We start from the raw sequence: 16,689 nt of genomic DNA on the forward strand, positions 1-16,689 counted from the left end.
CATGTTGATACTTGATGAACCTTGGTAAAAAATTCTTTAAAACATTTTCTTTGACTATGTTTTAAATTTGGTTCATAAGAGCTAGAAAATATTTGACAATTATCTTATAGTCTAATTTGGTGACATAATTTTTTGTACCTTGTTTCATTGAGGTTTATTGTGTATCATCATGTTTAAATGTGTTTCATAATTCAAATTTTGAATTTTATCAAAATGAACCTTTTATAGGCTTGTTTAAAAGATAGTATAATGGAAAGAAATACACAAATTCAAACGAAATATTGACCGGATATATATTTTAACAAATATTGCTACTATTTCAAATTCAATACTATAAGTTAAATTAATGTAACAATGGAGGAAATAGTACTAGTGTAGGGTAACCCACATACAAAGATTTTCTCAAGTCCTAATCTCAAAGCAAAGGAAGGGTGGATCCATGCACGGGACCTCCGGTGCACTAACTCGGGACTAACATGCACTGATCGATATCCTCAGCGTGAAGCCGTGAACACTTGACGTTTATAGGTGCATGCAAAATTTTCAGTACCTCGGTGATGTCATGATGACTGATGCTATGTATACTTGTGACGTCACGATGTACAATACCAAGTAAGCATACGGCCGCCTGTTCAGAAAAAAACTCGGCCTCCTCACTCGCTCTTCCACCGTTGTATGTATGTTGCTCGCCGCAACGGCCGTATACGTATTTGTTAGCCGGCTGCGCCGCTGCTGCAGCTTACATCCTAACGATGACGACTATGCCAAAAAAAAAAAGGACAATTCGCTATTTGTATGTTGTATTCCTTACGATGTTTTCTCCCATTAACGCCTTTGGAACCAGCAACATAAAGCTGATAATAGTCATCACAAGCAAAGTATATGCAACAAAAAAGCCATTTGGCTATGGGTATGTTTGTACGGCAGTTTCCTCCCATAAGCCCCTCTGTAATCAATCAAAATTAAAGCTTTTTCACTAAATGGAAAGTCACTTGGGTCCAGCCTTTCCATAAGAGTCACGCAGAGTAACTGTCCTGTTGAACACAAGCTTCTCGGGCGTCGAATCCGTGTCCACAGCAAAGTAGCCTGAAATTATGTTCAAACACGACAGTCAGTTGCATCAAGAGGTACAGGGAGAATGCCAGCATATAAAGAGGTCCAGACATTACCAAGCCGCTCGAACTGGAACTTGTCACCCAAAACTGCGGTCGCAAGTGACGGTGCAGCATAGGCGCCCTTTACAATCTCTTTCGAGTTAGGGTTGATGTCACCAAGCCAATCTTCCAATTCAGCAGGATTCTAAGAGAGCAGCAAAGACAAGCATAAGAAAGTGACTTTCCAGTCCACACAGATCTGTAATGAAATCAAGAACAGCAGCAAAACTATACCTCTGATAGGAATAGTTTCTCGAATAATCTTATTTCAACCTTCAATGGCTCAACTCCAGGTGCTGACTCAGCAACCCAGTGCAGAACGCCCTGAACCATTTGCAAACCAAGTCAGCAGCTGGAATACTTTTTACTGTGTCCCAAGTCCCTAACTAGATTTATCTGATTTGAACAGATTCAAATTGACCAGTTACCTTAGGTTTAGAAGTCTTTGAGGGGTCATACTCAGCTCGGATTTCAACAATTTCATCTGGATTATCACCATAAATAACCTCTGTGCATTTTATCGGGAATGCATACCTAGTAATTAATTAAACAAGTACAATGTTGTAAACATGCTGATATGGAGTACTGAACAATCCTTAGTCAAGTAAACTCAGATCAACTTCTCAACACATGAACAGTAGTTCTAGACCAATTACCTTAGCAGGGCAGATTTACCAGGAGCTAGCCCATAGTAATCTTTCGAGTCCTTAAGGCGAAAATCAGTTTTTTCAATGTAGACAACTCTTGAAAAAGGAACCTGCAGATAGGTAGCGCATAGCAAATTATGGAACATGGAGATCAGGGGCAGATCTACACCCCGGGCAACCCGAGCCATGGCCCAGGTGTAGGATTTTTTTTTTCACCTATATATTAGTACAAATATGTCATTTTGTCTAAGACTTAGCCTAATAACACCACTTAGTTCAATGTTGGACCGGGGTTTGGGCGGATCCTAGATCCGCTACTCACATAAGGTAAAACAGTATAAAACATTAAAGATACAGTGAACCTAAAAAATTCTGTTACTGTGATATTATTGCATTCTTCAGACAGAATTATTAGCAAGTCGTACCATAACAACAAAACAAAACTTATTCTTCTAATCATATACTGAACAAGAGAGGCACCTTGTAGTAGGATGAAGCATCATCAGCAGGAGCATCGGGCCACTTTTTTCCATCTAGGTCTATGACTTTTCCTTCTTCCAAGTTAGTTATTACAACCTAATTTAGCAAAGGGAGGCACCATCAGTGAGTTGCAAACTTCTAAAGATTGAAGACACGAAGTGGTTTGCAGCAAGAACAGAATGGCATACCTTTAGAGGATGCATAACAACCATGGTTCGAGAAGCTGTTTTATTAAGTTCTTCTCTGATATGATATTCAAGACGGTCAACACGAATCAGGCTATTGTCACTGTTTACATAAAGAATATCAACGGCCAATCAGTAGCAGATACAGAGATTTTGCGGGAGTCGCCCAAAGCACGGTTCATGCAAACCATTTATTCACCATTATTCATGCTTTTACCTTCTTGTTATCCCAATTCCACGGATGAATGAATTAATTGCAGTTGCTGACACACCCCGTCGCCGCAGTCCTGCTAGTGTTAACAGACGAGGATCATCCCACCCATCTACCCACTTCTCTGTCACAAGCCGGTTCAACTGCAGCAGAACAAACAAGGACAATGGATATCCATAAATATAGACCAAACAGGGTAATATTGATTTCTCAATTTTTAACATACCTTTCTTTTAGACATCACTGTATTTGAAATGTTCAGCCTTGAATACTCCCAGACATGAGGCTGGTACAAGCCCAAGGCAACAAGTAGCCAATAGTATGACGGGCGGCGTATGTCAAACTCAAGCGTGCACAACTAATAAATAAACACTCAATTAGTCATGATATATATTTCAAACAAGCCAATTCTCTTTTGAAAAGGGAAACTTACTGAGTGTGTAATGTTTTCAAATGAGTCCACCATGCAATGGGCATAATCATAGCTTGGATAGATACACCATTTGTCACCAGCATGTGGATGAGGAGTGAACTATATAGGCATCAAAGGGCCGAGTTATGCATTTATGAGATATGAGCATTCAATTCATCAATCGAGTTGTGTAACTTACTTTTATTCTATATGCAATTAAGTCAGACATGTTTTTGTTATCATTCTGCATGTCCTGCTTCATTCGGAGAGTTGCTGCTCCCTCAGCAATCAACCCACATCGCATGTCTTCAAATAATCGCAGTGACTCTTCAATGGGCCTATCCCTCCATGGACTATCCATTTTCTTTTCCCTGTATTCCTTGATTTGTTCTCCAGTCTGGCAATCATAGCATTTGCACATTTCATTTCTCAAGGACTTGATATAAATGTTTATTTCCTGCTACCATATATACTATTGTACCATAACAAAGAAAGGAGAAAAGAAAAAACCTGGTGATCCACATAGGCTAGTCCTTTCCGTATTAACTCAACTGCATGCTCGTATAAAGCTTGAAAATAATCACTTGTATATGTAACTTTGTAGGGCTCCCATCCCATCCACTGGACTATCTCCTGGATGTGGTCAATGTATTCCTTCTTTTCAGCTTCTGGATTTGTATCATCAAACCTGTTGTTCAGATAGACAGCAGTCCATATTTTCGTAAGTGTAACCACAAAAAACAAAAGCTGCAAGATAAAGCAAAACAAGTCGGAACTCCATATTAAAAATGGAAATATATAATTAAATAGTAGAGTATACAGTGTAAGAGAAGAAACAAATTTCAAGCAGTATTTATTACATGGCATGGTCAAGACAGGCATGAATAAGTAAATAAGTGGTTGGTACAAAATGGCCACTGAAGTGGCATGAACAGGCCAACAAAGGATTTGAAATGACAAGGAGGAGAAAACTGTTCTGGATGGAAAAAAATATACATTCTTACCTAAGGTAACAATGACCATTGCGCTCTTTAGCCAGTCCAAAATCAATAAACATAGCCTGAATCAGATAAAGAACGTAAGCATAATCTTCCATTTTCATGCAAGTGGTATATAGGGAAATGCTTTTCACGCAGATTCTAAAACCTTGGCATGACCAATATGAAGATATCCATTAGGTTCTGGTGGGAAACGGGTCATCACTTTTCCACCAGTTTCCATAAGATGTTTCTCTAAAATCTCCTTCGTGTTATGCGCCCTCCAAATGTTCCCATCGCTGAAGAATATTTCCGTATGAACCTAGTTCACGAAAATAAATCAAGACCAATTAAGTTGATACTATCTTATAGGTGAGAACCTAAACTTTTAACAGAACAACCAATTGAAGTGCTTATAAGAACAATAGTAACCACATGGTTATATCCTACTACCTCCGTCCCAAGGAATAAGGCGCACACGTATTCCAAAGCGAACTTTGACCATAAAAATTGAGCAACTAAATCTTGGTTATATTATATGTAATTAGTATCGTTGGATTCGTATTGAAAAACACTTTCTAATGATGTTAATTTTATACAAATAATCTTTATATATTTGAAGTAATTCTTAGTCAAACGAAAAGCACGTAAAACGAGGGCGCCTTATTCCTTGAATCGGAGGTAGTAGTACAGTAGTGTGCAGAATTGGGATGTGTAACACTAACAGACATTTAATCGACTTAACTCACAATTATGATACCTTATTATTTTCTGCTGGCTGAGGAAATATAGTGTATGGATTCTGTTCCTCCTCAGATGGTGGGGCAGCAGTGGCTACTGCAACTTTTTTCTCCTGCGTTTTACAGAAAGTATAGCTAATTCAATAATCACAATAATCAAATCATCAAACTTTAAACCAAAAGGGTCCACTTCAGCTCACCAACCTCAACTTTAGCTGGCTTTTCCTTCTTCTTTTTCACTGGTTTTACATTGTCAGCTTCCGTCTTTGGACCTAGTATCTCTGCAAGCCTCTTCTCAATCTCCTCCTGTATGAGCAAAATATGAAGCTCAAAATAAAGGTAATACAACCAAAGCAAGTGAAGTGCTTCATTTATAGCAATGTTTCGCACCTTTGTTGCCTTAGCATCTCCCCAGGGGTGCTTCTTCCTAACCTGCCCACATAGGCTACCAACTGGAAGAAAGATAAGCAGGATAAAGGACCCACTTCACTCAAGTAATTAATCAGAAAATTGAGTAATTTAAAAATTGAATTGGAAGCCAACCATTTATGTGATACCGCTGCTCCAATATAGCTTCCATATTTCCCTTCAGAACCTCAGCGACAGTTGAGTGAATCTCTTCAATCGAAACAACCACACCTGCAGTTACACATCGTGCTACAGTCAATAAGGTGGTCAACTGAAAGAATTGACTAAGAATATACAACATCAAAGAAAGGTGTCCCTTGATATCCGATCATCAAAAACGTCAACTTATCATATATTAGCATCCGAACAACCACATTACCAAGTCATCATCATAAATTTTCTTTAATTTAATGTCCACACAGTGACTGTGGCATACATTAGTTATAACTTGCAGAAGCATATATGCTTGTATTCAAAAGCATACCTACACCACAGGCTTCTTCAAATTTCCCAATATCCAAAGACTCAGGGCCAACATTAGCAAGAAATGACAGGGCAGCATCTAGCTGTGCAGGGCTCTTTATCTGAATAGTGACATAAGGAAATACATCAGATCCACATTGTTAAGACGATGGAGCTTTCAGAAAGAGTTCATTATTCATGTATGCTCCCAGAAAGGAACACATAATGCAGACTGGTTGCTGAATGTCCACTGGAGAACGAAAAAGGAAGCACATATACCTTGGTTGACACAATATAGTTGATGAGAGCATGACGATGGACAAGTGCATTGTTTGGGTATTTAGTGGCAACCTATTTCATCCAATAGAAAGTGCACCTTGTAAGTCACAGAAAACTCAAATGTATAAGCTACAGAGAAATTGAATTGATAGAGGTACTCACTGCGTAGAGAAGATTTCCAACTGACTTGTCACATCCACTTATACCAGCCTGTTCATAGACAAATCCAGTTAAAAGATGAAACAAGGTCCATTTTGAAGAGATAAATGGCACCAATCTTTTGATGGTAAGCCAATGCAACTTGAATCATAAAACAACAGAAGTAAGATTAGTAAGACAGCATACTGTGAGGGATAACTGAAAACTAACACAATTAGTTAATTCTATCAAAATCTCTGTATCCTAGAACCAATTCATGTCGTACTGAATATTCAACCAGGTATCCCCTTGAAAAACGTGACAGCGTATAAAACTGTGAATACTGCAACACCATCCTTAGAAACATGGGGTGAGCCTTACAAAAAAATCTCACCAAGCGCCCGGTACATCACTGATCACATGAGCGGTGCCAGTAAGAAAAACCATAATCAGTGAAGTTTGGAACAAGAAGAATTATTCTCTTCTGCCTAGAAAAGGAGTACGACGGCACGCGATGCAAATAGCATGCCCGATTTGGGCATCTCTAGTAGATCGAACTTGTTATTTTTTTCGAATAGGTCGAGCTTAGTGTTCAATTTCCGGGAGGAGCTAATTAAGAAAATAGTACTGCAGGTCTGGCATAAAGCTCGAGAAACCAGGCATCATCTAATAGGAACGATTTTAACACCAGAGCCCTAAACGATTTTAACACCACACAGCTGGCCAACTAAGCCTAAATTAAGCCCTAATAAACGCCGCAGCAACCACATAAACCAGCTAGTATCTCCGAAACCAGAACTACACCCGTAAGGAGAGGAATCGAGCGCCGTTACCTCTGCTATGACGGCGGCTAGGTTGGCGGTGACCTTGCTGTTGACGAGGGCGTTCTCCGCCGTGCGCTGGTCGAGGCCGAGCGCCAGCAGCGTCTCCAGCTTCAGCGCCGGCGCCTTCTCCCCTTCGACTCCGGTCACCATCGCCGGTGCCGGCCTCGAGATGCACGGGGGGGCTAGAGGTCGGAGCGGGACAGCGAGGCCCGCGAGGGCGCCGAAGGATGGACGCAGGCCCGAGATGGGGCGCAAAGGCGGCGGGGGGACTCGGAGGGAGCGGATGCGGGAGGAAGATGGCTGCGGCGGCGGCGGCCTGAGCACCAGCGACGAGTCCGGCGAACGGATTTGGGGAAAGTCTGGGTTTTTGGCCGCAAATAAACCCTTCCCGGCCCACGCAGTACGCGGGACCCGCACGCGTGGGGCCACGTGACCCAGTGCTTGAGTGGAGTGGAGTCCACGGTGGCTGACGAGACGAGCTTCTCGGATGGACGGTGGGGAACTGGGTACACGTCACCTCGCGCGATTCGGGCCGTCCATTTGTGCTGACGGAGTGTGTGGAGTCACGATCACGATCACTCTTGTGTGCCACTTGTCTCTTCTTTTGGAGCCTTGACTTGCACGGTATTTGACCTGTGAAATACGATGGACTTGGGTGCCACGGTACCTCTTCTCTGTGGATTGGATACCCCGGCTGGAGACTTGGTTTCGCAGAATCTTTTTGTCAAGAGATTCACATTCGGGCAAATCAAAGCAGATTACGTTTAGGCTAACACTACTATGCTTTCATAACGTCACTCACCATGAGTATCCAATCAGTTAAAGAAGTAAGCCTAGCTTCTTTTGTTAGAAAAATGGATGTGCAACCCAGCCATCCCGATTCAGATTCTTATTATTTTAAATTTAAAAATAATCGTTCTAATGAGATTATTACGGATTTTGCAGCAGCTTCAGGCCTCCGCACCAACATGGATACATGGCCGGTCCTGAGATTTCGAAGGCCCGGGGTGGAACTAAAATTTTGGGCCCTTATTATTATAATTTTTTCCCCGTATGATGTTGAAAAATAAATACTTTAAGTATACCCAACTACAATATTTATATAAAAATAACAATCGTCCTCTATATCTACATCATCTTCTACATCAACATTATTATGTGCCCCCATAACAACTAGCGCCAACTAATCTGGATTGCTCGAAGTGCTCGAGTTGTTCTTCAAAAATTAAACATAGACCATTTGTGATTTTATTAATTTATGTTATTGATATATCCTTTTTATTTTCTCAGCACCGGGTTCAGGCGCTATAATCAGTTAACCTCACTCCTAAAAATAAGAACAAAAACTACTAATCAAAATTTAGAACCCGAACTAGAGCATATAGTAGAATTCCAAGAGAACCGCGACGGGTGTTCTTACCTTCTATCTTAATTTTCTATGCAGATTGGGTGATTGCCTGATTGGGGACATGGGACTGCCAGACTGGCACTGGGAAGCTGGGACTGCGGCGGCCGGCGGACCAGCAGGAAGGGCATCAAGCAGGGCAGTAGATCGTCACGCGCAATCGCCAGTCACGATTCGGAGAGCAAGAGCAGCCGAGCAGGAAACCCCCTGGGCGAGGCGATAGCCGCGACATTTCCGTTTCGTATCGAACCAACTATCGATCAAAGGCGACCTTTGGTATCGCTGTATGACTCTTATCGATCAGATGGTATCGTACGTACGCTAAGTGAAGTCCTGACCGGCCGGATCGGAAACGAAAAGAAAAATAAAAGACCCAAAATATAGATCCAAGCCCATCTAAAAACGTATATTGTTTTCTTCTATAATGTATAATAAGCCTATATAAAAACTTTGGGCCCCTAATTTTTCTGGGCCCGGGGCGGCCGCCCCGCTAGACCCCCCCAAGGGCCGGCCCTGCATGGATAAGTGTTCTGCAAACCTCATCCGATGCTCTGATGCCGACAGGATCATCATAGACCAGGAGCTGCAATGTCCGGTGGTCCCCTTCCCCTTGCGGTACTTGGGGCTTCCCCTCACACTGAGGAAGCCAAGCGCAGTGCAGCTACAATACCTCGTGGATAGCGTGGCCAGGGTGGAGGGCCTCACTGCTAGACAAAGGAGGAAGGCTTGAGTTGGTTCAGGCAACCCTCTCGGCAATGCCAATCTTCGCTATGATGTCCCTTGACCTCCCGGTTAAGACTTTGGTAGCAATTGAAAATATTATCAGGGGATTCCTTTGAAAGGGAAGGCAGGACGTCAAGGGTGGCCACTGCTTAGTGGCGTGGAACAAAGTCTGCAAACCCAAGGAGTGGGGTGGCCTTAGCATCCCCAACCTCAGAATGATGAACATGGCTTTGAGAGCTAGGTGGCTGTGACTGCAGCGAGTTGATAACACCAGGCCGTGGAGCGATTTCAACATTCAGGTCCCCTCTATGGTTCGACAAATATTTGAGGGGGCAACCTACTCCGTGATTGGGGACGGGAAGTCCACCTTCTTTTGGACAAATAAGTGGTTGACAGATGGACGATTGCGGGATATTGCGCCAAATCTATTTGCGGTTGTGCCAAAGCGCGCCCTTAGGCTGCGGAGGGTACATGATGGGCTGTTGGGAGGATGGCTGGACGACATCTCCCCGGACCTAGAGGCGACGGCGATCAGGGAGTTGTTCCAACTGGCAGACCGTTTGGCAGATGTTGCCCTCTCGAAGGGTGTGGAGGACAGCTTCCGATGGGATGGGACAACAGCTATTCCTATTCGGCATCGTGCGATGTTTGGCGCTAGGATAGAGATGGCTGGAGCTTTGCAGATCTGGCGTTCGCGAGCCCCGCCGAACTGCAGGGTTTTCCTCTGGTTAGCGGCAAGGAACAGGTGCTGGACGGCCGACAGGTTGAGCAAACGGGGCCTTCCGCACCCGGTGGCGTGCCCTTTCTGTGATCAAGTAGAGGAGTGTAAGGGTATATTGCCCCTATGTGTGGTTTTGGTAATTAATGACAACCCCTATGGACTAATGTTTTCATTGAGTTTATATGAAGAAATATTCCATAGGTACTACTTGTATTCCATGTGTTGGATTCAAGTATGGATGACATGAAGATAAAGATACACCTTGTGTATTGGCATCAAGATCATCGATCAAGATAGTATGATAGAGCATGAGAAGATACAAGGTTGACTGATACGTCTCCGACGTATCGATAATTTCTTATGTTCCATGCCACATTATTGATGATATCTACATGTTTTATACACATTATATGCCAGCCTCTTTTGCTAGATGGAAAGTGTGTCTTCAGAGTGATTTGTTGCTGCATCGATACAGAGTTAAACCGATCAAGGTTCAACCCCTAGTTGAATGGATTGCCTCCACTTTTCTGTAATTTTGCTTTTCTTTTGGACTTTCTTCCCTCCCTGAACCGTTTGTAAGCCTTGGGTTTGGCTGTTGTAACTTTGTACATATTCTTAATTATATATAAAAAAAATACACCGTAGGGGCTTCCCCTACGGTAGAGGTGTCAAAAAAAAACATTATATGTCATTATTATGCGTTTTCCGGAACTAACCTATTGACGAGATGCCGAAGGGCCGATTCTTGTTTTCATCGTTTTTGGTTCCGAAATCCTAGTAAGGAAATATTCTCGGAATCGGACGAAATCAACGCCCAGCATCCTATTTTTCCACGAAGCTTCCAGAACACTCGAGAGTCGCCAGAGGGGGGCCACTGGGCCCCCAGATGACAGGCCGGCACGGCCCTAGGGGGGCGCGCCCCCCTAGTGTGTCGTGGCCTCGTCGATCCCCCGACTCCGCCTCTTCGCCTATATAAAGGTCCCTGACCTAAAAACCTCGACACGTTCGACGAAACCAGAGAAAACCTTCCAAAGCCGCCGCCATCGCGAAGCCAAGATCTGGGGGACAGGAGTCTCTGTTCCGGCACGCCGCCGGGACGGGGAAGTGCCCCCGGAAGGCTTCTCCATCGACACCACCGCCATCTTCATCAACGCTGCTGTCTCCCATGAGGAGGGAGTAGTTCTCCATCGAGGCTCGGGGCTGTACTCGGTAGCTATGTGGTTCATCTCTCTCCTATGTGCTTCAATACAATAATCTCATGAGCTGCCTTACATGATTGAGATTCATATGATGATGCTTGTAATCTAGATGTCATTATGCTAGTCAAGTGGATTTTACTTATGTGATCTCCGGAGACTCCTTGTCCCACGTGTGTAAAGGTGACGAGTGTGTGCACCGTGTGGGTCTCTTAAGCTATATTTCACGAGAATACTTATTCACTATTATGAATGGCGTAGTGAAGTGCTTATTTATATCTCTTTATGATTGCAATGTGTTTTGTATCACAATTTATCCGTGTGCTACTCTAGTGATGTTATTAAAGTAGTTTATTCCTCCCGCACGGTGTAATGGTGACGAGTGTGTGCATCGTGTAGTACTTGGCGTAGGCTATGATTGTGATCTCTTGTAGATTATGAAGTTAACTATTGCTATGATAGTATTGATGTGATCTATTCCTCCTTTCGTAGTGTGAAGGTGACAGTGTGCATGCTATGTTAGTACTTGGTTTGGTTATGTTGATCTCGTTATGCACTCTAAGGTTATTTAAATATGAACATTGAATATTGTGGAGCTTGTTAACTCCGGCATTGAGGGTTCGTGTAATCCTACACGGTTAGTGGTGTTCATCATCCAACAAGAGGGTGTAGAGTCTAGCATCTATCTATTTATTCTGTTATGTGATCAATGTTGAGAGTGTCCACTAGTGAAAGTATGATCCCTAGGCCTTGTTCCTAAATACTGCTATCGCTGCTTGTTTACTGTTCTACTGCATGTTTACTTCCTACAATATTACTACCATCATCTGCACGCCAGCAAGCACTTTTCTGGCACCGTTACTACTGCTCATACTTATTCATACCACCTGTATTTCACTATCTCTTCGCCGAACTAGTGCACCTATTAGGTGTGTTGGGGACACAAGAGACTTCTTGCTTTGTGGTTGCAGGGGTTGCTTGAGAGGGATATCTTTGACCTCTTCCTCCCCGAGTTCGATAAACCTTGGGTGTCCACTTAAGGGAAACTTGTCGCTGTTCTACAAACCTCTGCTCTTGGAGGCCCAACACTGTCTACAAGAATAGAAGCACCCGTAGACATCAAGCTATTTTCTGGCGCCGTTGCCGGGGAGGAAAGGTAAACGGCACTCACACACCGGCAACCCCGGCAACTAAGCTATTTTCCGGCGCCGTTGCCGGGAGGAAAGGTAAAAGGCTCTCATACTCCGGTCCCGGGTAAAGTACTTTTCTCGTTACCGTTGTGTGTGTGCTCGAAGCTATTTCCTTTAGATCCTGCAATTGCATCTTTTTGTTTCTTGTTTACACTAGTTAGGCATAATGGACAACAATGAGCTTCTTATTCTATTTCCCGATTTAAGACATGGATGGTTTGATGCGAAAATTAAAAAACCTATGGAACATATTAGTATGAACGCTTTGAACACCATTGTTGCTAATGATATGGAAAATTCTAAGCTTGGGGAAGCTGGTTTTGATGAGCATGATATTTTTAGTCCCCCAAGCATTGAGGAGAAAATTTACTTTGATGATACTTTGCCTCCTATTTATGATGATTATAATGATATTGGTCTTTTAGTACCGCCTGTTATGGAGGATAAATTTGATTATGATTACAATATGCCTCCTATATTTGATGATGAGAATAATAATGATAGCTACTTTGTTGAATTTGCTCCCACTACAACTAATAAAATTGATTATGCCTATGTGGAGAGTAATAATTTTATGCATGAGACTCATGATAAGAATGCTTTATGTGATAGTTATATTGTTGAGTTTTCTCATGTTGCTATTGAAAGTTATTATGAGAGAGGAAAATATGGTTGTAGAAATTTTCATGTTACTAAAACACCTCTCTATGTGCTGAAATTTTTGAAGCTACACTTGTTCTATCTTCCTATGCTTGTTACTTTGCTCTTCATGAATTTGTTTATTTACAAGATTCCTATGCATAGGAAGCATGTTAGGCTTAAATTTGTTTTGAATTTGCTCTTGATGCTCTCTTTTGCTTCAACTACTATTTCTTGCGAGTGCATCATTAAAACTGCTGAGCCCATCTTAATGGCTATAAAGAAAGAACTTCTTGGGAGATAACCCATGTGTTTATTTTACTACAGTACTTTGTTTTATATTTGAGTCTTGGAAGTTGTTACTACTGTAGCAACCTCTCCTTATCTTTATTTTATTGCATTGTTGTGCCAAGTAAAGTCTTTGATAGTAAGGTTCATACTAGATTTGGATTACTCGCGAGAAACAGATTTCTTGCTGTCACGAATCTGGGCCTAATTCTCTCGTAGGTAACTCATAAAATTATGCCAATTTACGTGAGTGATCCTCGGATATGTACGCAACTTTCATTCAATTTGGGAATTTTCATCCGAGCAAGTCCGGTGCCACTTTAAAATTCGTATTTACGGACTGTTCCGTTTTGACAGATTCTCGCCTTTTATTTCGCATTGCCTCTTTTGTCTGTGTTGGATGGATTTCTTTGTTCCATTAACTTCCAGTAGCTTTGGGCAATGTCCGGAAGTGTTAAGAATGATTGTGTCACCTCTGAACATGTGAATTTTTGATTATGCACTAACCCTCTAATGAGTTTGTTTCGAGTTTGGTGTGGAGGAAGTTTTCAAGGGTCAAGAGAGGAGGATGATATACTATGATCAAGAAGAGTGAAGAGTCTAAGCTTGGGGATGCCCCGGTGGTTCATCCCTGCATATTTCAAGAAGACCCAAGCATCTAAGCTTGGGGATGCCCAAGACATCCCCTTCTTCATCGACAAATTTATCAGGTTCCTCCCTTGAAACTATATTTTTATTCGGTCACATCTTATGTATTTTACTTGGAGCGTCTGTGTGCTTTTGTTTGTGTTTTTGTTTGAATAAATGCTTGTGTGGGAGAGAGACACGCTCCTCTGGTTCGTATGAACACATGTGTTCTTAGCTTTTAATTTTCATGGCGAAGGTTGAAACTCGCTTCGTTCATTGTTATATGGTTGGAAACGGAAAATGCTACATGTAGTAATTGATAAAATGTCTTGGATAATTTGATACTTGGCAATTGTTGTGCTCATGTTTAAGCTCTTGCATCATATACTTTGCACCTATTAATGAAGAAATACATAGAGCTTGCTAAAATTTGGTTTGCATAATTGGTCTCTCTAAGGTCTAGATAATTTTTAGTAAAGAGTTTGAACAACAAGGAAGACGGTGTAGAGTCTTATAATGTTTACAATATGTCTTTTATGTGAGTTTTGCTGCACCGGTTCATCCTTGTGTTTGTTTCAAATAACCTTGCTAGCCTAAGCCTTGTATCGAGAGGGAATACTTCTCATGCATCCAAAATCCTTGAGCCAACCACTATGCCATTTGTGTCCACCATACCTACCTACTACATGGTATTTCTCCGCCATTCCAAAGTAAATTGCTTGAGTGCTACCTTTAAATAATTCAAAATTTATCACCTCCGATTTGTGTCAATGTTTTATAGCTCATGAGGAAGTATGTGGTGTTTATCTTTCGTTCTTGTTGGGCAACTTTCACCAATGGACTAGTGGCTTCATCCGCTTATCCAATAATTTTGCAAAAAGAGCTGGCGCGGGGTTCCCGACCCCCAATTAATCAACCTTCATTAATAATTCTCTTCACATGTTTTGCTCTGATTCATCAGTAAGCAACTTAATTTTGCAAATAGACACTCCTTCATGGTATGTGAATGTTGGAAGGCACCCGAGGATTCGTGTAATATCCCAGGATTAGAGGCAATAAAATGAGAGAACACCAAAGTGTGCATTGCATTCATGCATAGAAAATCCGGGGAATTTTCGCGCTTCACATAAAACTTACCACAGTAACTGAAGTTTCACTTGTCTTGCTGGAATTGAAGTAGATCATCAAGTCAAGCGCTATAAACTTCACTGTGATCTTTGCTAAAACCTTGTTTTGGGTAAAGATGATTTGATCTATGGGCTAGATCAAATAGTAGTAGAATTACAACAAACAAAACCTTAAGTAAGGATTAACTACAAGATCTTATAAAGGATCTTAACATGCTATTTCTTACAACAACACATGAATAATTATTCAACCATAAATTAAAGAACACAAATAAATAAGACACTATTATTACTTATCTTATCCATGTCTTCTACTAAATAAATGTTCCTACCATGAGTCACATGGTATCTCTTTTCCACTACAATACTTGAATCCATGTCAAGAACATTCATATTCATTCTTCATTAAACCTTGACCATTCCAACCTTGTTTTCCAACTCATATCATTAAACCTAGAGAAAAGAGAGAACTATTCATATGTTTATATTATGCATTCAATAAAACCTAACTAAATATTTAAACCTTGTCCAAGGGAGGTAATTGTTGATACTAACCAATATTATAATAAATATAAGTCAAGTACTAAACCTACTTGACTTAGCTAATACTTGCTAGTAAGTAAGTACCTATTTGATTAGAGATTCAAGTAAGGTAAATATTGTGATCATTACAACTTGGTAATGATCATAAACCCTAGAGAAACCCTACCTATTAAAAAGAGCTCAACCTAAAGAGGTATACTCAAGTATATGGACTAATACTTGATCTTGGAGAGAGAACCATGATTCACTAATGAATTATTAGAAAGCAATACTTTGATTATTACAAATTGGGTGATGATCCTAAACCTTAAGAATATAAGTGAGTGTGTTGAGAGAAGTATTAAAGAAGAGAGATTAGTGAGGAATAAGTGGATCATGTCTAATGCATGATCTTACTTTATAAATTGAGTTGATAAGTTAAACCTATACATATGATCCATAGATCTCATTCTTTACATGAAATAATAAGTAACTCATTAGTAATTAACCAAACCAATACTCATGCCTTGTATAGAGTAGTAATGATATTGTATTTAAACCTTGCCTATCCAAACACTTGAGACAAACCTAGCATTGCCTTGATACAACAATTCCACCTAAGTGAGGAGAATAACTCTAGCCAATTAAACATAACCAAGCTTATGCTCATACCTAATCCTAGTTGTATATCACTTGGGTGATCACTACTTAAAACCCTAGACCATATTTGAATTCCAATCCAAGTATTACTTTGGATTATAAATAGAACCCTGCCATGCCTCATGCCTATTGTATATTAGTGAAGCATCACCAAAACTATAAACTTTTCACATAGAATCCACCCCACATAAAATATTGTTTCCTAACTTGTGTATCATGGATCACAAGTATAAACCAAGCCACATATGCTTCTGGATTAAATGCCTTTGGTGAGTAGAATGGAACCAATACCCTATTTTGCTTTGCTATCCAAATACATGGTTTAGTGAACCAAATGAAATAGTATTCAGATAAGTAATTTAGTTAACCATAATGAGCTTAGGATCTATTTTAAATAATTCAAGTAGTAGTTGCTAAGCAAGAGTAGAGAATATAGAGTTGATCCAACCATCTTCATAAACCCATTTCTATTTCAATTAAGACCCCACACAATATTAACCTAATAATAAAATGAATATGTATTTAAAAAGTAACAGTAGGCAGTAAATAATAGTATTAAGTTATCTTGATACTCAAATAATTTAGGACCTGCAAAATAAGAAAGAGTTCAAATTTGAAATCAAATAGTAAATTCAAACCAGAAAATAAAACAGAAAAGTTTAAAAAGGAAAAGA

At 40.9% G+C, this 16,689-nt stretch overlaps 1 protein-coding gene across 1 annotated transcript; it reads right to left on the minus strand.

Annotated features, from left to right (window-relative positions):
• Positions 1–790: 790 nt before the first annotated feature.
• On the minus strand, positions 791–7,082 carry LOC124661413 (glutamine--tRNA ligase-like). The gene is made up of 22 exons (XM_047199269.1): positions 6,927–7,082; positions 6,118–6,165; positions 5,956–6,027; positions 5,699–5,798; positions 5,350–5,445; positions 5,197–5,258; positions 5,011–5,112; positions 4,827–4,919; positions 4,236–4,388; positions 4,094–4,149; positions 3,600–3,777; positions 3,289–3,486; positions 3,111–3,209; positions 2,904–3,035; positions 2,684–2,820; positions 2,470–2,569; positions 2,282–2,377; positions 1,811–1,911; positions 1,583–1,688; positions 1,389–1,478; positions 1,170–1,299; positions 791–1,086 (listed from the first exon to the last, which is right to left on the minus strand). The coding sequence occupies exons 1-22, from the start codon at positions 7,065–7,067 to the stop codon at positions 989–991; spliced, it is 2,388 nt and encodes a 795-aa protein (XP_047055225.1). The 5' UTR covers positions 7,068–7,082; the 3' UTR covers positions 791–988.
• Between the last annotated feature and the right edge of the window lie 9,607 nt (positions 7,083–16,689).

The sequence above is a fragment of the Lolium rigidum genome, chromosome 6 (assembly GCF_022539505.1).
Source record: "Lolium rigidum isolate FL_2022 chromosome 6, APGP_CSIRO_Lrig_0.1, whole genome shotgun sequence".
Classification (NCBI taxonomy): Eukaryota; Viridiplantae; Streptophyta; class Magnoliopsida; order Poales; family Poaceae; genus Lolium; species Lolium rigidum.